The following is a 14286-nucleotide window of genomic DNA, read 5'->3' on the forward strand; positions in this document are numbered from 1 at the left end:
AGAGCTCCTATTAAATTGAGTGGGAGCAGGCTCAACTCTTAAATGCAGGAAATATTTTATTGTGAACTATCTGCATGACAGATGCCAGGTAGATCAATAAGGGCTTCCAGTGCTTCCTGCTGTTTACCTTTGATGAGCACTAGATTTATGACATATATACAAACTAAACCCCAGCTCATTTCATCTTCCTTGATGGCAGCTGCTGCTGAAGATAAGACAGGCTTTATTGCCTTAACTGGCTGGATAAGGAAAAAGAGTTATCTGCAAAAAGGTTAAGAAATGCAACTTTTTTTCAGTTTCTAGCCAATTTGACTGTGTCTTTCATAAGAGCTCGCTCACAATGCAGCTTTGCGGAGGAAGAGAGAAAGGCTTGTTTATTTGAGTACTAAAGAAAAAGGAGTGAGATTTATTTCAGAAAGAAGAAATAGAGTATGTTTAGGATTAAACTATCATGTCAAGTGATCTGTCTATAAATTCAATCCAAAAATTTACATGGTGGACAAAGAGCCTTGTGATGCTCTCGACTATGGTCAGCTATGGAGAGCGTGAGTCAAAGGCACAACTCTGGCAAAGAGGCCTCCCAACATCTGCAGAGCAGTGCAACACAAAGGACATGAGAAGCATTTGAGCATTAAAACCATCAAAGGCCTTAGTTGCAGTTGTGACACAAAACTGCTGCTGCTTTCCTTAAAGTCTGTTTTGGATGAAGGATGTAGTTTTTCAAAAACAAGAAAATAAACTGCTTTGTAGCTTGTGTTTATTTGCAGTGTTGTGTGATGGGGTGCATTTTTCTCAAGGTGGTGATAATTAAAATGTGGTAGCAATGTTAGGTTTTCTGCGTTGTTGGCATAGCTGAACTGGGAGTCAAAAAGCTTGAGCTTCACTGCACAATCACCCCTTCAAGTCTCTCCATGGCTTTGTTTTTGATCATTCCTTTCTCTCTTGCTGACTTACAAAAGGGCATGTGTTCTGTTTTACAAAGCTCTGCAGACTCCTTCAGGGTCAATGGATGAAGTGTAGTTTAGAGATACCAAATCTTGAGGAGCAGGGAGAAGAAATAAAGGATTTTGAGGGCAAGACAACTTCTAAGGCTGCATAAGGCTCCTGCTGGATATCAGGCAGGGGCAGAAATGGTGTATGTGCATTGTTTGCTGAAACAGAGCACATCATTGTCCTTATTTAAAAAGAAGGGTAGAGGAGTGGGTGGAATTTGTGTGGGAAGGGACCAGGAAGGGATGGTAATACTAGCTCATTAAAAATAGATGATGTCTTATGTGGTATCTGTGGTTTGATTTCTGCCCACAGGCTTACATGCAGCCTCACTTGCTGGGAAATGAATTCACACATCTAGAGTTTCCACGGAGGGTGCAGCGCAAGGAGGTTGGAAAGAGGATGCTGTACCGTGACTTCAACATGACTGGCTGGTAAGAATGTGTCCTTCTCAGCATGGGGTCAGCCTTCTCCCCCAGCCAATGCCTACTTTGTACCTATCTGATTAGTGTAAACTACATCAAACATGGAGGTGTACCCCTGCATACTAAAAGAAAAGGCATTTCCTTCTTTCAGGTGTATCTTTCTTCTAGAAGATAATGTTTTAAATAAGTGGACCTCCCTCCAGAGAGTTCATTGTAGTGTGGGAGCACTACAGAGCGGAGAAAGCATATAAAGGCAAAGATGTGCCAGAGGATCTTTCTGAAAGCAAAACAATTTTCCTATCTTGGACATAGTTTTTTATAAATTCTGGATTAGTGGGTCAGACATTCGTCTTTTAAACCAAGACGTTGGGCCATCACACCTTACATGCCGAGGAAAGCTTGCAGAAGGGAGGAGCTTCCTCCCTACTCCACTGCAGCTGGCCTTTGGTTTGGATATCCCTTGAGGAATTGTTTTAGACATGGGCCTATCTGAACACAACCAGCCTAAAATGAAAAGGCTTGAATGAACAGCATGGACTTAAAGAAGTGAAGACAGAAAGAATGACATGGGGTTTTTTGTTCCTGGCTAAATGTCTTCATTGTTTTTTCTTGGTTCAAGAGGCTCCTTGGAGAAGCCCTAATCTTTGCTGTTGTGAGTTCTGTGCATGACCCGTAAAGGTAAAAGCCCAATATATGCAAATGGTCTTCATTTCCATGACATTTGTGTTTTAATGTCAGTAGTAAATGTCCTTTCAGGAAGAAAAAGGATGGAGGGGTTAAAAAGAAAGCCTATTTTAGGTTTGGAAGTCTGGATGCTCACATAAAAGTACAGCTCTACATAACTTTTGCTTTGTTCCATGCTTTATGGACCATAAATATAATTATGTTTTAATGGCAGAATAATGGTCTAAGTTTAATATAATCTGACGTGTTTGTGCAGAACGTGTAAATCTGAGAATAACCATCATTGTCTGTCATCTTGAGCAGCTGCTAGTAGAATATGCAGTTTCACCCTGAGAATGATGACTTCACATTTTAAAAAGGCTACAGGCATGAGCAAAAGAATAGGAACAGAATAAGAACATTGGATCAACTGAGGACTTAGACAGCAAAACATTTGGAAGATCATGAGACACTCTCCCAATTTCTGCAGAAGGAAGGTTTTTTTGTTAAGCTCCCAGATGTCTCTGGAGACACCAATAAAGAATGGTTTCATGTAGACTTCCAAAAGCTCTTTTTCAAGATATGACATGCCAGTTGGGAGGAAAAACATGTGGGGGAGAGCTACAGAAGTATCATAGGCCAGGAACTTCCTGAGAAGAGGGCAAGAACAGATTTCTGTCATCATGGCTGGAAAGCAAAGAGGGTTTGTTCAGGTTCATGGGAGTTGTTTTGCATTTCCCTGGTTGGTTAGTGGTCTGGAAAGGAAATGAGGTTGGAATGGTTGAAGTTGCAGCATTGGCAGGTGACACTGCAGCTCTTTTCCTATTAAACAAGAATGACCATGAGGTACTGCAAAGAATTAAGTGATTAACGCAAATGGGCATCCCAGTGATCAAATTGGGTATTGATAAATACAAAGTAAAGCATGAAGAGGAAAAAAACACTAGAGGTTCCGAATTGAAAATTCAAAAAACTCGATGGAAGTTTTGCTTACTACAGTATTTTTTTCCAGTCCAAATCACCAGCAGAATGTTGAGATTCATACAGCAATAGACAGTTTAAAAGTTAAGTGAAGAGATAATTCTGTATATTTCTACCTCACTTGTGAATGTATGCGTAGCACTTTACCTTATCCAAAATGGTCATTATATAGTTAATACTGCTTGGCATTAGAAAAAGGAACAGAAATTCTAAATGTAGAACAATGAGTGAGGTAGAAGAGCTTTGGTAAGTCAGACTGACAGATTTGATCCAATGTGTTGCTTTTCAATACTGGTTTGTGAACTCTCTTAGCTCTAGCATATAGCAGGGAGGATTTGATTTTTCTGAATCCATTTGATTTTTCTGAATTTCCTGAAATCTAGGACACACGTTGATCCAGTTAGAGATTCTAATATGGTCAATGCAAAAATTGTCACCAGTTCAGTACAAATATGTTTAGCTGTAAGCAGTTATTCTGGAATAAATGCTTGAACTGTGACTTGAAAATTCAAGTCTGAATTCACCACAGTATTGTCCCAGAAAAAGGTGGCCTGTGCCAAGCAGAAGCATGTGGAGACTGTGGTGAGGCTACCTCTCCCTGCTGTTCCTTTTGACTTCTGGATGGAAGTGAAAAATGAGGCTTACATTTTTGTCCTAGTAAAAGAATTGGAATCTTTCAGCTGCTTCATATTGCACAACTAGTGCATCAATTACCTCTTTGTTTGGTTGTCTCAGGACAATAAAATGATGAGGAAATTGCTCTATTGCCATATATTTGTGTAAAACAGAGCCCTTCTAAATAAGGATCCATTTCTTTTTGCAAGGTTTCACCCAAGGTGTTTGTTAACCATTGGATTGTGTGCAGTGATCCCCTAGGCAGAGGAGAAGCAATCCGTTTCTGTTTATGTAAAAGTCTGGGTCAATTTTAATGGCTGTGATTGTGGGCAAGACACTAGATTTCCAATTTGGTGGGCCCTCAGAGGTGATGGTTTGAGGTGGCAGAGGTTTCTTAGCAGCTGTTTTCCACTTCAACGATTTTGCTTCTATTTTCTTCCCTTTCTTATTCCTGGCTTCAACTGATGCGTCAGGACACAGTGGCCGAGGACATGTCTGTTTTGCATTTGTTTCTAAGGACACTATCTATCATGGAGAATAAATTAGCATATATATTCCTTTTCTAGAAAATGTCAGATGGTGCTTTGGCCAGCCAGAGCTTGATACACTAAAATGCTGCTGAACTTTTATCACATACAATGCAGATGATCAATTGTGTGAATTTTTTTTGGTCACTAACCTCATTGTGTGTTGACATTTGCACATACATGTAGAGAGGTGCAGGTGATATTAGGAAGAAAAAGTGACTCTTACACTTAATTACTTAATCCTTTAGTGAGAGAATGTAGAACACTCTCTGCTTTGATGTTTCCTCAGGAAACTAAACTGTTTTAGTTTACAATTCAGTATAATTTTTGTGTTTTCTATTAGAAGCTGTATGACTTTTCTTTCCTCATTTTTATCCTCCTCCTTTGCTCCCGAGCTTTTCAGATTCTCAACAATGGCTTGGCTTCCCCAGCTTGTTTGGATTACAAAAGATTATTGTCTTTGGGTCTGTTATAATGTATTTGGCCCTTTATTTTTTCTTTCTTTCTTTTTTTTTTTTCTTTTTCATGTGAAGTTTCCACACTGGCTTTGTCTCCACAGCCCACAGTGGTAGCACAGCTGCCAAGTTTCCCCACACCATTAGGACAACCACTGATCCAGCAATGTGTGCCACATCACTAGCCCAGGCTGCTTGCAACTGCTTTGAGACCAGCCTTTCCCTTCTCGCTCCAGCTCACCGACCCTGGCTCCTTTCTTTGCAGTGGCAATTGCAATGAGAAATCATGCTGTATTAAATATATGTAAAATAAATCCCACATTGCTGGGAGCTGACCATGAGCTGCCCTTCCTGCACCCTTGCCCCATGTGCGTTGTGGTTGAACAACGATTGCAAAACGTGCAGTGTAGCTGGCAAGGCATCTTAAGAGCAGTGTGTCCTGCTGAACAAGCTTTCAAGCTGTCTCGAGCCATAATTTGCTGGCAGATATCTGTGTTACTGACAGTCTTTCACAGCTGGGTCTCTGGACTGGAATTTCCAAGCCCATGCCTTGCAGAGGTTAGATTTGTATTGGAGAGAGGTATCCTGGTGGCTTTCACAAGTCCTGGCAATAGAAGCATCAGGAAAGACTCAGAGGCCATGTAAACAGAGACTGGTCAGTGCTAAAAAGTGGGGTGAGTAACCTGAAGTGGAAATGGGGGGAGGAGGGAAACAGCAGGCCTGGTGACAGCTGCTCCTTTAAAGGACTGCACAGAATTAGTGCTCTCTGTCTCTGGCTTTTATTTAAAGCTAAGACACAGTTGGTCTGATTTCCTTCATGTGTACATCCAGTGTGAACAGTTTGGAGGTATTTTGCTTTGATTGTATCCTAGAACCTTCAGAAACTTGGATTGCTGACTGTCTCTGTGCTTCACTGTGGCTCCTTCCAGAGTTCCCCTCCCTGCCTTCAGTGGGGCTGGAGGAGCCATACAGCACTGTGCTTAACCAAAGGCATCCAGAAGGCACTACCAGTTGGCATCAACTTCAGTGGTTTCAAAATTAATTTTTTGCTCCTCCTTGGAACAGAAACAGTGGCTTTACTGCTGCTTGCATTGAAGTGCAGTTCTTTAAAGACTTGTATCCAGATCACAGCTTCAGCTATTTGACTTGATTTTAGGATGGCAAAAGAGACCTAGATAACAAGTAAGGTTTTTGACCTACTTGTTGGTCGCTTCCTTTGCCCTCCAGGAGAGGCAGAGCTGAGCAGCAAAGCTGAGCTGCACCCCATCAGAAATGGTTTGAGGCAGTGTAGTGCCCATCACACACCATGGGCTGAAGCCAAGGTGGCAGCGAGCAGGGGAATTGGGCACAGTCTCTGAGCGTGCAGTCTTTGCAGCAGCAGTGGAGCCCTTGCCAGCTCCGTGTCCGTGTGTCTGGTGAGGAGGTCCTGTGGCACATGGGGTCAGCCCCGAGGGTCAGACCGTGCTGGGGAATCGCCTGCCTGCATGATTTATTCCAAAGCAGGAAGGCTGGTGCCCTGAGGCGAGCACTAAGCAAAACCTATTTTATTCTAGAGTCAATATTGTCCACTGCCTGGAAAGCTGCCAGCCTGCTCTGCACTCGCCCTTTTCTTTCCAACAGGGAATGTCTTTCAGCCTCTAAGCATCTGATTAAAAAAGCAACTTCACTTTTCAAGCCGTTTTATTTTGTTTGGGATGGATGCCTTTCACTTTCATTGTGCAGCCCGCCTTGCCGTCTGCGGTTCAGACTCCAGCTCACAAAAACCAGGCTCTCATTAATCACTTATTGGGGATCCAGAATACCCAGTGAGAGCCAATGTACATGTTTTGCTTGGTAATGTGTGAGCTGATTTGAACAAATATTGCCAATGTGGCCGCTATCTTACTCTTTATTGCTGGGCTCAATGTCCTTTGACAGCACATTCAGGTAGCCTGCCCAAGGAGTGCCTGAGCAGATTGAGAAATGCCACAAAAATGCTTTATGGAGCTGGCACCTGTGCTGCGCCCTCCTTTAATATATATTGATTTATTGAATCAAGCACAGAAGCCCTGCTACAGAAACCTCAGGCTATAGTCTCTAGAGAACCACCTAATAAAACAGCCCCAACTGACACTCCTCATTAGCTTTTCCACGGATCCCAAGGCAGTATTTAAAGTGACAGTGTCCCTCTTTTTGGCCTGAATTTATCTGCTGACTAATGCCTGTGGGTCTAATTAGCTTAGCATTATTAGTCTTATTCAGATAAGCTGCATTTCCTAACAGCTTGATTCCAACTTGTAAGAAGTAATTGGAAGTCTGCAAACCCTGTGCTCTAACCTGCTTGATTGTGCCTTTTAGCCAAAATCATGTAATTTACAAAAAGTCATCCTTTCCCCTTTTTTTTTTAATTGAGCTTTTTTGTCTAGTGAAACATTCTATGTTTCTTCTGCTGAAAACCTGGCTGTATTGTTGTGTTTGAGACCTCAGCTGTATCCTTTGTACAATTGCCAGGGAGAGATCAAATTTTAATTTCATAATTACTTCACGAGAAAGCAACCTTTTCCCCAGCCATGCCTGGTATTAATTTCCTTCCAGCAACTTACATTTTCATAATTTAATGATTATGGGGCACCTTTGCAGCACTGGGCCGTTCTGGGGGGGGAGAGAGAGGATATCATTTTTGCAGCAGAAACCATCAGCCGCAGTCACCTGCCCAGCTTTCTGTGTGTGTGCTTTTGTCTCTCGCTGCAAGGCAGCGGGGAACGGGAGGGGACGTGCCTCCTTGGTACACACAGCTAGAGCAGCTTGCTGGGCTGTGCCTGGCTGTCTGGGGCACAGTTCTGCAATGATGAATGGCTGTTTGCAATGTGCATGTTATGCATCTTTTCAGGATTTGCAGCCCTCACTGCAGGAGCAGCAGGAGGTGAGAGCTGACCTGCTGTGTACAGCACGTCTCCTGACGGTGATGAATGGCTCTTTCCCCCAAGTGTACACATGCCACAGGAGCTGAGCCAGAATCTTTGGGGCAGGAGAAAGCAGAAACAGGAACATAATACTGCTGCAACAAGAGAGAAAGCTTAAGTCTGGAGTAAAGCTCTGTGTAAATGGCCTCTCTGGGGCCAAATGAGAGTGATAAGAATGAGGTTGGTCTGAGTCACATCCTGCAAGAGCATCTCCTTCTGTGCATCTAAGACCTGTCCCTGCATGGCTCTGCATCTCCACTTGGGCTTTGCCTTGGTGTGGAATCAGGTGCTGCATATGCAAGGGCAAACAAAAGAATCCCAGCCTGTTTTGTCAGAATGAAACTAAACTGGAATGACATAATCTTCAATCTGAAAATCCAAGCAAAAACATCCTTTCTTCTTGATAAGGTGAAGTCTCTTTCCACACTTGTGCTTTCTCTGGCTTCCCCATCTGCACAAATTTGACATAACCTCAGCTGGGTCCACAGAAGTTCTTTTTCTTTCCCTTGTAACCAAAGATTGATTTATGGCTCTGCTTCTGGCTGAGAGGAAGCCCCTTGCTCCTTGGAGGAGTTTCCAACACTGTTGTGGAATGGTGAGGTCTCTGCTTGCTGTGTCTCACTGCCTCCTCCATCCTGCACTGCGGAGATCTTTCCCAGAAGAATTCACTTTGCAATTCTTTCTCAACCTCAATCTCCTTTGCTTCCAGAGGATCCCAGCTAGCAAGTGTGGAGCAGGCACCGTGAGTTTAACATGCACCCTTTCTCCCATCTGCCTCACAACAACATTTTAACAAAAAATACAGCAAAATACCAGTTTACAAATAGTTTTTCTGTCCATCACAGTGCATGGCAGTGCACTCAGCCCACATGTGTTAACAGACCACTTCCCTTACCCCTCTATCTCCAGAGTAAATTGTTGACAAACCTTCCTGTTTGTCTTTTAAGAGTAGAAGAAATTAAATAAATTTTAACAAGTGCTCAAGGCAGCAAGTTCACTGAGGGCAAAAAAGAAAGGCTTGGCCTGCTGAGGCTGTTGCAGAAGGTGAACCTGTTTGATGTGCAGCTGCAGTATCTGAACACAGGTTTTGTCCCTCAGTAGTGAAAGCTCAACAGGTCACAAGTATGAAAGTGATTGCAGTACTCTTGCTCTGTCCCTCCCAGCTTCTCCTTTTAAATACCTTCATTACATTTTCTTACTGATTTATCTTTCTTGGGGCAAGGACCTCTCTAACGCTTGAGATGCTTGACAGTCCTGTCCTTGACTTTTCTTCTAACATTTTCTTTTAATGCTCCAATAGAGGTGAACGGACTAAAATAGTCAGCCACACTCCAGGAAGTGCCTGAAAATTTTCTGGTGCATGTCTTTAAACTGGGCTGACCAAAGTGGATAGTTTGCTTTGCTTAGGGATTACTTCCACGGGAATATGTGATGCTGGTGCTCTCCAAAGTGCAGACTCCATCTTAGGACTGTTCACAGCAGTGAAGGCTCCCTTGAGGTCCAAGGCTCATGTATTAGTCTGATTTGACCAAGCCAGAGATCATAGATGTGTACAAGTCATGCTGAGAGACTTTATTTTTTTTTTTTAGATTGGTAGACAGAACTGGGATTTGCAAAATGAAGCTTTATATACTTTCAGGTTCTTAAGAAGGTGTTGCTGAATTTTCTATGAATAATGAGTGTTTTAAAACTTGTATGTTTTCCTCTTTACTTGAAAGAAGGCCTGTGAGATTATCTTGGTTAAGGTAGATCTTTCCCTAAAAACTGTTTTGTACCCATGTGCATCGGTCTTTCATTTGGCTTTGCCATCATCTTTTCTCTTAACAAACATTGCTATAGTTTGTATGCCTTAATTATCTTTGTTTATTGTAATTTCATTTCATTAAACTATGTGTCAGATGAGCAATAAGGGAAAAATACTGAGACACTGAGCATTAGAGCTAACCTATCTAGAGGGTACTTGGTATCAGACAGTGCTGTCTGGACTCAGAGATCCTGACTCTGCAGATGCACAAGTCTAAGGACATTTTTTAAGATTATGGCTGAGTTGAGACATAAATGGTACAATTTTCAGTGGCTCCGTGCCTAACCTGAACTACACATCTTTTCTTCTTGATAGTAAACATGCACTTACACTGGTTAGATGCCTGTAGTTCAACAGACAGTACAGATGAACAGTTCCTTTTGGAGTGGTGGTTTAAGCTCTTTTGCCCAAAGGGTGAGCTCCATTCCACTGATTACTTGTGTGGGAGGGGAAAAGAAAGAAAGAGTTTCTATCAAGTTTTGTGTTGCTTAAGATTAAAACATGATTTTCTGTTGGTATGACTAAAGAAAGTTGAGCTTGAGAAGGAGGTTGTTTGGATAGCTGGAGTAGTTTGGTTGTGAGTAGGGTTATTTTGGGTGATGGGGAGAGTTGGGGCAGGTGGAAGGTGTATGGATGACCCTAGGTTTGGTGGCTTTTAGAGTGGTAGCAAATCAGTGCTAGAAATGCACAAAATCTACAAACCTGTGTCAGAGATGTCTTTACCCTTGTACTCAGTGTGAACTAGGACTTTATGAAGCGGTAGTACTTTCTCTTGGTTGCTTGCCACAAGTAGGTGTATTCTATGCTTCAAGCTAAAGCCCTTTGATGATGATTTTCTTTGCTTATCGTTAGGTTTAATTCTCAGTTTACTATTAGGTGTCACAAGCAGAGATGTGAAACACAAACTTTGTAAAGCCAAGTTCCATGAAACAGCAGAGCACAGAGTCTGGATTCCCCTGTTGTGCACAGAACTGAACTCTCCAGGTCAGGGTGGGTTGTGTTTTCAACACCATCTGTTGTGCCTGGGGATGCCAATGCAGTAACCTTACACAGTTTGCCATGAAGAAAAATGGAATGTGGATTTCGGTTTTAGTCATCAACTTCTACTCTTACGTGAATTTGTATGTGCTTTCAGAAGGCCAATTTTAAGAACAACTTAAATGGCAGGAGAACCCATAACACATGTAAGACGTTATTTAGGATTTTGGCTCTGAAATTTGCATATGGGAGATGACTGATTTTTCAAGTTCTGACCCAGAAATATGCAGGTAACTTTGATAATCTTTTATTTCAAGAGTGTAAAAGCACTAATGACCCCAGCACTCTAAGAAACTTCTCTAGATTGTTGTGCATTTAGTAGCTCCTGGTTATTTTTTCACCATGCATTTAGAGCAGATTCCAGTTAGCATATGAGTAACATCATGTCAGTCCTAGTTCTTTTGTTCTGACATCTCTTTTGGCTCCTGGTGCGATTTGGCCCGGTTTTCCAAAATGTTGATCCTGAGTCCAAATGTAACTTTGTGGGTGGTACATATGTCAAGGCCTAGTTCAGTATTTTTGGACAGCAGTAGCATTTCATAATTCTTTTGAAATGAAAAGAAGAAACAAAGTTAACTGAAAAAAATGCAGCTAGATCTAGCTGGGCACAAGCTTGCCTTTTCTACTCCCCACTGCTCCTCCTGTTTTTCCATTTGGAAAAATAGAGGCTTACGTGGCAGAAGCACTTAACAGGCTTTAGGCTCATTCAGAGCTGGAAGCAATAGCATTGCCTTGTCTTTATAACCTTTCTTGTCATGCCCTGGTGGCCACCAAAACCTCCTGGGATGTGGACAAGGAAGACAGAGAGAAGGAGAGGGGAGGGTTGCAACACTGAGTTGTTAAAGCAGTGTGCTGGGCTGAATTACACAGAGGGCTGAATAAGGCCATGCTGGCACTAAAAGTGCCAAACCACCCCCTCAGGTTCTCTGTGTATCTGTGTTTGATATACCTACTGGCATATTATATCTTTATATACAGTAAACAACAATATAAATGCAACTTTATTACATAAAATCAAAAGAAATAGTCCAGAAGGTTGTAGCCTATGTGAAATAAATCCACATACAAAATGCAGGAGGTTTCACAGGGCAGAAATGAAAATTAACTTCATATCTTCTTTCCGTCTCCCCAGTGCAGTTGCTGAGTTATTAGCTGAAAAGCTGTGCTTCACACTTCTCTTGCAGCAAACCACACATTAGTATATTATTAATTCTGTTTCTCTGGTAATGCAGGACATAGGTATTTTCCTAGAGTGTCCTAGGTTGCTTTTCAGTGTGTCTGTGCTACCTTCACTGCTGTGGTTGCAGTTCTGAGCATTGTTTTTTAAGTGATGGTAATTTTTCAGGCAATAGCAGCATCAACAGAAAAAGCACATTTGAGATTAGTTTGACACCCAAGTTATAAGCCCAAGAGGTGACAGGCTATGAGTAACCACAAAATAAATCACTGTAGCTCTCTGGGCCTCCCTCACATAGTTGCACAGCTTCAGGAGGTCACAGGCTAGCCAGCTGCTCTCCCTAATCTGCTGATGGAACAAGTTAGCTGCAGCCCTTGGAACACAGCCTCCCCCAGTGTCCTTACACCGAGGTGTCACAGTTGAAGGCCTGAGGGACAGTGGTTTTTTAATGGTTCCCTGAAAGAAGCTGCACTCAGCAGTGAGGAGCATTCTTTTGAAGGATAGTGGCCTAAATGACACTTTTTTCCCTTCCTTCCTAAAGCACAGTCAGTGTGAGGTGCTGTGCAGGAGAATATAAGGAGAAAGAGGAGAGAAGGAAAAAAGCTTGGTCCCTGCTTTTGTCAGCTTACAGGGCAGTGTAAAGTGAGGGCTTTGGTCTTATGTAGTTGTGGTTACCTTGCAGATAATATAGTCTGTGTGTAAAGAATGGGCTTGTTTTTTCTTTCAAAAAGGGGGCTGCAAGTAGTTAAGCCACATCATCCTAGTTTTGTTTGCTGTTTTAACAAATATGTGCAACAATGTGAACATCCAGTAGGAATGTTTGTCTTCTCAGGCTTGTGGCTTGATTAGTCATTGACTGATGCCCACAATGGATTCAGCTGATACGCATTTTCTTGGTGGCAGAGCATAACTAACTGGCTCTATGCAAGGCATAGTTCAGATTCCTCAATGATGTTTTCCCAGGTCTTCCAGTAGTGTAGGTCCAGTTGGAATCTTTGAAACATGCTCTTGAGTAGTCAGAAATAGTAAATTTTTTGCTCTACATTCAAACCAGGATATCCAGCTTAGTGAGTGAGGCAGAGATATTTGTTGGGAATAAAGGAAGGAACAAGAGCAAAATCCATGACCAGCTCCTCCTTCCCAACTAAATGATGTTCTAGGTTTTAAACACCAGGGAAGTATTATCATGTTGGCTACATGTTGTAATTTGTGTCTCTTTGTTTGGTTTAAGAGCTAATTTATTTGCCCTCCCCAGTGCAGAATTCCATTTGAATGCCTTCACTGTATTGTGTCTTAGAGAGATGGCCTAATATTATGGTTGTATATTCTAAGATATTCTTGACTACATGAAGGACCCACCACTGTATTTTGCAAACCTCACCTAGTTTCATTTTGGGATTTTATATATAGTAATATTTTTTAGTATGTGAGGGGAGCCCTCCACTACTGTTTCTTCTATGAATTTTGATGGCTTTTCTCTTTCTTCTTGGTCCTTCCTCACCTCCAGAACTCTAATTTGATCCTTTCCTGTGATTACTGGGAAATTTAAAGGTGGGACTTAAATGTCTCTGCAATTCTCAGTAAATCTGAGTCTCACCTGGGTGATGCAGCATGTACAGCACCGTTTATTGATCGCAGGCCTGTGCCATATTTTGGTGAAGCAGGGAGCAGTTTGATTACAATATAGGATTTCACCCGTAATTTTTAATTTCCTGCTGGTTTACGTGACAGCCTTAACGTTGCATAAACGCGATCCCATGTGACTCCCTGGAGCTCAGGCAGCCATCCTGGAGAGCTACAGCAGGGGTTGGCAGTGGCTGGCAGGGGATCTGCCCAGCACCTTCCCTCCTCCTCTGGTTTGTGCACTCAGGGTGCTTTTGGTGTCATCCTGAGGGATTTGGGCATGGATGGACCAGGAGGGAAGCACAACACGCAGGGAAAGGCTGAGGAGGGATGACGCTGTGGGATGATGGGAAGCATGCCCTCTGGGGCAATGCACCTTAGCCAAAAAGCTGCAGCACCTGAGCTCAAGCATGTATCATGCAAACCACAGGACTCTACAGCTTATGAGAATGACTGTCATCTTCTGTTATTTTTTTTTTTTTATTTCTCACTGGCAAAATTGCTAACCTTCTCACCTCATCAGTGTCAACAGCTGGATGTGTAAAAGGTAGAGTACGCAGGCATGTGGTAAACAGAATCAGAGCATGAGCATTTTCTTCTCTTGTCTCTTGTCCATGGGAAAGCTGCTGTGAAATGTGAAACCTCTGACAACCTTGACTGTTGCAGTCAAGGTCAAATGAGCACTAAATATCCTAAGACTTCGGCACATGAAGCTTGTCTTGGTTTCTGTGGTCCTGGAGGGTGAGAACAGGATCAGATAGCTGTTTCACACCATGTGTACGTGTCCTGTCATTGCTCACGTTTCACATTAAAAGTGCCAATCTAGGCATTGGTTAGTTTCTTGGGTTTGGAGTTGTTTTGTTTGGGGTTTTTTATTTGGTTGGATTTGGGATTTTTTGTGACACTGTATTATGGTATAGCTGGTTCCATATCTGGCAATATCTTACCTGATTAGGATGTTATTCCAGTTCACTTCTTTCTTTGCGATCAATAGGAGTAGCCTGGCATGTTAGATATATTCCCATCTTCACTTTTCCTTTTAGTGA

The 14286-nt window shown here is 42.4% G+C and overlaps 1 protein-coding gene across 1 annotated transcript in view; it reads left to right on the top strand.

Annotated features, from left to right (window-relative positions):
- The window catches only part of PPM1H (protein phosphatase, Mg2+/Mn2+ dependent 1H), a 131619-nt gene that overhangs the window by 95959 nt on the left and 21374 nt on the right, over positions 1-14286 (top strand). Inside the window, exon 6 of the mRNA XM_030960787.1 lies at positions 1306-1424. Coding sequence (XP_030816647.1) covers positions 1306-1424 — 119 coding nt within the window. The remainder of the gene's footprint in view (positions 1-1305; positions 1425-14286) is intronic.

The sequence above is a fragment of the Camarhynchus parvulus genome, chromosome 1A (genome assembly GCF_901933205.1).
Source record: "Camarhynchus parvulus chromosome 1A, STF_HiC, whole genome shotgun sequence".
NCBI classification, from domain to species: Eukaryota; Metazoa; Chordata; class Aves; order Passeriformes; family Thraupidae; genus Camarhynchus; species Camarhynchus parvulus.